Genomic DNA, 8065 nt, shown 5'->3' on the forward strand with positions numbered 1-8065 from the left:
GGCGCTTCCAGAGAAGGCCGGGGCCCCAACTCTGGGCTGATAGCTCCAGCCAAGCAGAGAGTCCTCTCCAACCACCATGCTGGCAGCCCCCAACCCTTCTCTTTGCCCCCCTGGCCCCAACCATACAGCCCAGCAGACTTCTCCCCAGGCCTGGCTCAGAGCGCCCTCCTCTGGGAAGCCTTCCCTGAGGAGCCATGCCCAGCCCTTCCTGGTCTCCTGGTTAGTGCAGGTGGGGAGCTGTCTCCCAGAGGAGATGGGCTCCCCTGCCTGGGAGAAGATCTGACAATGACTCCCTCCCACCCCCACCCCAGGTGGTGGTGAATGCCCTCCTGGGAGCCATCCCCTCTATCATGAATGTGCTGCTCGTCTGCCTCATCTTCTGGCTCATCTTCAGCATCATGGGCGTCAACCTGTTTGCCGGCAAGTTCTACTACTGCATCAACACCACCACCTCCGAGAGGTTCGACATCTCCGAGGTCAACAACAAGTCTGAGTGCGAGAGCCTGATGTACACGGGCCAGGTCCGCTGGCTCAACGTCAAGGTCAACTACGACAACGTGGGTCTGGGCTACCTCTCCCTCCTGCAGGTGGTGAGTGCGACCCCCGGCCCTGCAGGGACGTGGATAGAGGTGCCCCCGTCTTTCTGCCACTCCTTGTTAGGGGACTGCCCACCCTGCTCCCAGGGCTGCAGGACCCTGAAGTAGTGCCCAGACCTCTCTGGTCTCTATCTGATGTCTGCCCAGTGGGGCTGTGGGCAGGTGGCCCAGGAAGGGACCAGGCTGGATGATAGAGGCAGCAAGCAGCCCCACCCCTTACACCCAACCACACTCTCTCAGGCCACCTTCAAAGGCTGGATGGACATCATGTATGCAGCCGTGGACTCCCGGGAGGTGAGTGAGGGTCAACGAGATATGGCTCATGAATGAGCCAAGGGGGGGGACAAGACCAAAGACACAGAGGCACATTCTGCCCATCCCCAGGCCCCCATGCTGTCTCCTCGGGAGGCCCTGAGGCTCCGAGGGCGGATGGGTTCACCTCTGGGCCCCAGGCCTCTCCTGCCCACAGTGGGACAGGGAGCACGTGTGTCCCCAAGCCCACCCAGCGCACCCTGTGGCCCCTGCAGCAAGGGGAGCAGCCGCAGTACGAGGTGAACCTCTACATGTACCTCTATTTCGTCATCTTCATCATCTTCGGGTCCTTCTTCACCCTCAACCTCTTCATCGGCGTCATCATTGACAACTTCAACCAGCAGAAGAAGAAGATGAGTATCCTGCCCCGCCTTCCCTGGGCCTCCCTCCTCCCGACCTTGGTCCATTCAGCCCTGATAGTTCGCAAACGCTGCCTCAGCACCCGGTGCTGCCGCTGGGAACACAGCTGAGGCAGCACATCTGGGTTCAGATCCCACCAGGCAGCCTGGAACCAGTGACTGGGCCTCCCCCAACCTCGGTGTTCCTATCCATCAAATGAGGGGGTGCTACCAACCTCTCTGGGTGATTCTGGGGACCCAATGAGGTATTGACGGGAAGTGGCCCAAAACAGACTGCGGGGCAGCACAGGTTCCCTTCCCGCTGTCATCCCCCTCCTCCTCCTCCTCACCCCCCATCCCTGGCCCCTCCATGTCCCTCTCCCTTTTTCCCCCAGGGGCACCTGCTGGGATGAGGGTTGCTTCAAGGATGGTACCTGAGGTAGGGAGGTCCTGGAGGCAGAGAAGGGGGACCTCCCAACCTTACGGGCTCCATCCCACTATACTTTGGAGGGAAAGACATCTTTATGACGGAGGAACAGAAGAAATACTATAATGCCATGAAGAAGCTTGGCTCCAAGAAACCTCAGAAGCCAATTCCAAGGCCCCAGGTACCTGCCCTCTGGGCCTCTCTTCCCACAGCCTATGTGAGGCTCCCGCCTGAGGGGGGCCATAGGGCCAAAATGCAGCCTACACTCTGCCCTCCAGGCTGTGTCCCTGGCGTGAGGCTGAGTCCGCTTGCAGGGAGGCTGGGTCCACTGGCTGGGAGGGGTGTCTCTTTGTAACTGTATTGAGGCGCTATATGCCCAAGCAGCAGCTGCCCACTAAACTCCAGTCCCTGGTTCACCCCTCACCCGGCCCTACACAGCCCCTCAATGTCCATTCACCTCCTCAGTTGGTAGATTCTGGGGCAGGGGTCCCTACAAGGGGGAGGAAGATGATGGCCAGACACTCTTCCCAGTGAGTGATGACTTGGGGCAGTGGTCGGCAAACTGCGGCTCGCGAGCCACATGTGGCTCTTTGGCCCCTTGAGTGTGGCTCTTCCACAAATACTGACTTCTACGCGTTGCCCGACCGACCGACTGACCGACACCCCCCACTTCTTCTAATTCCACTTCAAAATAGACTCGCCCAGGCCGAAAACCGACTTCTGCACATGGGCCATGAAGTTTCAATCTCACTGTACGTGCGCGCCCGCAAGTGGTATTTTGTGGAAGAGCCACACTCAAGGGGCCAAAGAGCCGCATGTAGCTCTTGAGCCGCAGTTTGCCGACCACTGGCTTGGGGGAAGAGTGAGGGGCTGCTTGAGGACCTTGGCAGGTAGAAGGGTTTCAGAGCAAGGATGCCCAGGGACCCCATAGAATGGCCTGGTCTGATGGGTCTGCCCTCCATTTCCTGGCCAACACCACCATAAGCCCTGATACACCTCTGTCTTTCATGTTTGTGTCATCCTGTGTCTCCTGCCTGTCCATGTCCTGTGTGGGCCCTGACCACTCCCCCCACTGTGCACCCACATGTGTCCCTGCACTCCCATCTGTGCTGCAGAACAAGATCCAGGGCGTGGTGTACGACTTTGTGACGAAGCAGATCTTCGACATCGTGATCATGATCCTCATCTGCCTCAACATGGTCACCATGATGGTGGAGACGGACGACCAGAGCCAGCTGAAGGTGGACATCCTGTACAACATCAACATGATCTTCATCATCATCTTCACGGGGGAGTGTGTGCTCAAGATGTTCGCCCTGCGCCATTACTACTTCACCGTCGGCTGGAACATCTTTGACTTTGTGGTTGTCATCCTATCCATTGCAGGTGAGCAGGGCCAGGCCAGGCTGCCCTCGTGGACACATGCACCCGGCATGCTTATACACATCATCACACCTACGCACGTGCGTGTGCACCTGCCATTCACACCTCATGCACAGAGGCACACTGTATACACCTCAAGAAACATTTACCTGACAAGTAGTTGCACACTCGGGTTCCCATATCCATACCCACTGGAGAAGTGCATGGACATGTATGTACTTATGATAGTAACTCATCTATGGCATCTGCAAACAGCCTTGGGAATAGGCCTGATCCTCGCCCCATCAACTTTAGCATAACTCACCTCCATCCAGCTGTGTGGGGGCAAAGATGTAACCCTTTGCCCCAAGACCCTGGGAGGGCCTGGCCTAATGGGTGAGACCATCTGGGCTGTGCTCCAAAAGTTGAGCGCACCAGGCCAGCCCCCTTGAGCCCGCATGCCGCCCTCACTCCCTAACCCAGCCCCCCACCCTAGGACAGCAGTGCTCACCACTTCCTCCCTGCAGGTCTCGCACTCTCTGAGCTGATCCAGAAATACTTCGTGTCCCCCACACTGTTCCGTGTGATCCGCCTGGCCCGGATCGGGCGCGTCCTACGACTGATCCGTGGGGCCAAGGGCATCCGGACGCTGCTCTTTGCCCTCATGATGTCGCTGCCTGCCCTCTTCAACATCGGCCTCCTCCTCTTCCTGGTCATGTTTATCTACTCCATCTTTGGCATGTCCAACTTCGCCTACGTCAAGAAGGAGTCGGGCATCGATGACATGTTCAACTTTGAGACCTTTGGCAATAGCATCATCTGCCTCTTTGAGATCACCACGTCGGCCGGCTGGGACGGGCTCCTCAACCCTATCCTCAACAGCGGGCCCCCCGACTGTGACCCCACCCTGGAGAACCCGGGCAGCAGCGTCAAGGGTGACTGTGGCAACCCCTCCGTCGGCATCTGCTTCTTCTGCAGCTACATCATCATCTCCTTCCTCATCGTGGTCAACATGTACATCGCCATCATCCTGGAGAACTTCAACGTGGCCACCGAGGAGAGCGGCGAGCCCCTCTGTGAGGACGACTTTGAGATGTTCTACGAGACGTGGGAGAAGTTCGACCCCGACGCCACGCAGTTCATCGAGTACAGCCGCCTCTCCGACTTCGTGGACACCTTGCAGGAGCCGCTCAGGATCGCCAAGCCCAACAAGATCAAGCTCATCACACTGGACCTGCCCATGGTGCCGGGCGACAAAATCCACTGCCTGGACATCCTCTTCGCCCTGACCAAAGAGGTCCTGGGAGACTCGGGGGAAATGGACGCCCTCAAGGAGACCATGGAGGAGAAGTTCATGGCAGCCAACCCCTCCAAGGTCTCCTATGAGCCCATCACCACCACCCTCAGGAGGAAGCACGAGGAGGTATGTGCCATCAAGATCCAGAGGGCCTACCGCCGGCACCTGCTTCAGCGCTCGGTGAAGCAGGCGTCCTACATGTACCGCCACAGCCAGGACGGTAGCGGGGACGGGGCCCCCGAGAAGGAGGGGCTGATCGTCACCACCATGAGCAAGTTGTACGGCCCCGAGAACGGGGACAGCGATGTGCAGGGCAAGGGTGAGAAGACGGGCTCCACGGGGGACGCTGGACCTGCCATGGGACTCACGCCCATCAGCCCCTCCGACGCTGCCCTCCCTTCCTCCCCACCCCCAGGGCAAACAGTACGCCCAGGGGTCAAAGAGTCTCTGGTCTAGCAGGTGGCAGTGAGGTGGCCAGCTGAGGCTGGCAGAGCCCTGAAGCTTCCCCAAAGCTGCCTGCAGGATGAGGGAGCGGGACTTTGAGTCAAGGACTGATCCAGCTCCCTGTTGGGGACAGGACGTGGCCACTGTGGGGCTAACACCTAGGCCAGAGCCCCTGCCTCCCCCCACCATGGAGAATGGGAATTGCAATTGGAGGCTCCACGCTAGGCCCAGCACCCCTGCCTCTGTGACTTCGCCTTCGTGTTGCTCTTGCCTCCTCAGGGTCCTGCTGCCCCTCCTCTTGGCCTGGAGGGCGGTTAGAACATCAGAATCTCTGCCCCACTGGCGGGGGAGGAGCCGGCCTGCGATGGAGGGATTGGCTGCCCTCTGGCCACCAGAGTCTGACAGGCTGCTGGCCTCTCCAGAGATGCCCTCCTCAGGGAGAGCAGACACCTGGCCCCAGGGCCCGCCAGCCACCCCATCTCTGGGATAGTTTCCCCAGCGGCTCAGGAATTCCCTGTAAAAAGGAAACGTTGCTGGTCTGCAATGGCTCCACCAGCCTCATTGGCCACTGGATCCTGGTGCACCGGGCTGGGGTTGTGGCCCCTGAAGCCATTTCCTGGTGTATCCACTGTCCAGACCTCCAGCCCCTGGCTGGCCCCTGGGGGAAGAGCACAAGGGAGGACCCCACTTGGGACCTGCCTTTTTCTAGGTCGTGTCCACCAGAGTCTCACGGCACTGGGGGCTCTTCTTGGCCTGAGCTCCCAGACCTGGGGCAGGGCGGGAACCCCGGCACTCAGGAGGAAACATCTTGTTCCCTCCCTCCCCTCCTCACTCCTCAGCCTTCCCTACCACCACCACCCCCTCAAAAAGTGATCCTAAGAATGTTATAGTTGAGCCCATGTTAGAGATTTTACACTGGGCCATGCCCAGCTCACCTGGCTCAGGCCCAACCTTCCAACCTCTTGCTGCCTGGAATGCCGGGAGCCATTCTGCTGGCACAGCCGATCTGGACACGGCAGTGCCAGGCCTCCACTGGCACCCGGAGAGCAGACAGAGGCTGAGCTGGGAGGAGGAGTCACTGGATTGATTCACTTGTGTGTGTGTTCAAGTGTGTACACCGTTGTGTCCCACGATGCCTACATATGCATGTGTGTCTGGGTATGTTTGTGTACATGTGTGTCAGTGGGCCCCTGTGGTGTCTGGCTGGTGTGTGTGTGTCTTCTGTAGAGGCTGTCCGTATAAGTGTGTACGAGTGTGAACACATGTGTGAAGTTCGAGTCCCTGTTGGCCTTAGTTCCTCTTCTTTTTCTTGTTTCTTGTGAACAGTTTGATTACAACTCAGGAAGCAGCCAAACCTCCAAAACAAAGTGCGTGTGTGTGTGTGTGTGTGTGTGTGTGTGTGTCCGTTGCCTGTACAGGCCGGAGCCCTCTATTCTGTCTGCCCCGCCCTCTGGCCTCCTCATCGCCCAGCCTGGGCGTCCCCCGTCTCGCTCCCTGTGACTCCATGATCTGCCCTTCTGCTGGTTGTCTTCGTCACACCAGTGCCCAGCCCTGCTCGGTGTCTCCTGCCTGTGTCCTCTGTGGAAGGGGCCCCACTCCGTCCGGCTCTTCCTTCCGAAGGTTCACCCTACAGGGGGCAGCCTCCTCCCTGGCCAGCACCCTGCCCGCTGCCTTTCCCTCCTCGGGCCCGGACCGGCATGGCCCCACGAGCCTCCGCGCCTGTTGGACTGGAGAGACTGTGTACAGACTGTAGCGCCTCCCCTGCCTGTGCCCCCTCCGCCCTGGCAGACCCACACCCGTCCGTGCCGTGCCCGGGTAGGCACAGGCCCAAGCCAGGCCAGCAGACAGGCCCCTTTGTACAGTTCTTACAATAAACCTCCCCCTCGAGCCCCTGGTGTGTGGGCTTTGTCCTTCTGCAGCTCCGAGTGCAGACGTCAAGGGGGGCCGAGGGGCTGGTGGGGACTGCAGCCCAGCAGGGAGGACTGGCGGGGTCTCGGGCAGGGGTCCGGGAGGGCAGGAGGCTCCCAACTTCCTCCTCTGGCCCTTCAGGCTCCCTCCTGCCCGCCTAAAGGAAGGCTCGGGGTCCAGCTGGAGGCCACACGAGGTCAGAGGTCACATCCCTCCGCTCCCACCAATGACAGCACCCAGCAAAGAGCTGTCAGGATCCCACCTCCCCAGCACTCCTCTCCGGAAACCCCTTCACTTCTCTACCCGCCCCCCTCAGAGGCTCCAAGGTGCCCCTCCCTCTCCTCAGATTCCATCCCTCCCAGGACCCTGCCTCTGACCCCCGACCCCAGAAAGCCCAGAGTCCCACGGGCCTGTGACGAAGAGTGATATGCAGTGAGCTCAGCCCATAATCCCAGCGGGTGAGATAGAATTTTGTATATAATTTGTTTTCTACGACTTGATTCCTGCCTCCCAGGGCTAGATGCCTCCAAACTAGTAAACACTGAGTCTTTTTCAGGGTTTCTGCACCCCCTTTTCCTGGGTCCAGAGGTTACAAGACCCCCATGGGGGCTGGGGAGCGGCACACACAGACCTCCCTGATGTCCCTCACGTGTCCCTCAGCCATGTCCCCAAGGCCTCCACCACCCGCTACTCTCCTCTCACGGGGGGGGGGGGGGGGGGGTCCAGCATCCCTGCAGGGTTCTCTGAGCCCCCCTCAGGGTGCTGGCCTCCCTCCCTGGGTCCTGGCTCCTCACTGTATCCGGCCCCAAGGACAGGCGAGCTGGCAGGCGCCGCAGCCCAACTTTCCCCTGAGCTTTGCATGACAGAGAAAAAGGCAGAACACAGATAACAGGGGCTAATGTTCCAGAATCGGCCCCACCCCCAGGTAGCGAAGCTACTCGTCACCTCTGAAGGGTGAACCGTGGTCCGGGTACCTCCCTGAGCAGACACAGGATTTCCTTCCAAGCTCACAACTGCCCATGAAGAACTATTACTACAGTGATTTCTGTTTTACATCAATGAGGACATTTGGTTTCTGAAGGGTTAAGAGTAGGTGATGCTTCACTGGGCGTGTGAGGCAGAGGAATTCTGCTGTGTGAGACACTGGCCCTCCCGCTGACCTTCAGTGCCCTTGGCCCCAGGTGCCCGTAGTGCCCACTGGTCCCCGTGACCCTTGAAATGCTCCCTGGGCGGCACGGGACCACCCTCTTTGAGGACTGCCCGGTAGCTGGGGGAGCCTTTCTGGCTGGCACACCGCAGGGCCAGGATTCAACCTGCATCCTGTTAGCCAGCCGCCTCCTCCCAGTAACAGAACAAACAGCCCGGGAATGCAAACCTCGCC

General features: G+C 59.6%; 1 protein-coding gene across 1 annotated transcript in view; it reads left to right on the forward strand.

Moving 5' to 3' along the window:
- SCN4A (sodium voltage-gated channel alpha subunit 4) overlaps nucleotides 1-6664 on the forward strand; it is a 32943-nt gene extending 26279 nt beyond the window's left edge. The window contains exons 19-24 of the mRNA XM_006776707.2: nucleotides 312-590; nucleotides 837-890; nucleotides 1124-1261; nucleotides 1750-1854; nucleotides 2789-3059; nucleotides 3563-6664. Of these exons, the coding sequence (XP_006776770.1) occupies nucleotides 312-590; nucleotides 837-890; nucleotides 1124-1261; nucleotides 1750-1854; nucleotides 2789-3059; nucleotides 3563-4788 (2073 nt within the window). The 3' untranslated portion in view covers nucleotides 4789-6664. The remainder of the gene's footprint in view (nucleotides 1-311; nucleotides 591-836; nucleotides 891-1123; nucleotides 1262-1749; nucleotides 1855-2788; nucleotides 3060-3562) is intronic.
- The last annotated feature ends 1401 nt before the right edge of the window (nucleotides 6665-8065 follow it).

Source organism: Myotis davidii, unplaced genomic scaffold (assembly GCF_000327345.1).
Source record: "Myotis davidii unplaced genomic scaffold, ASM32734v1 scaffold69, whole genome shotgun sequence".
NCBI classification, from domain to species: Eukaryota; Metazoa; Chordata; class Mammalia; order Chiroptera; family Vespertilionidae; genus Myotis; species Myotis davidii.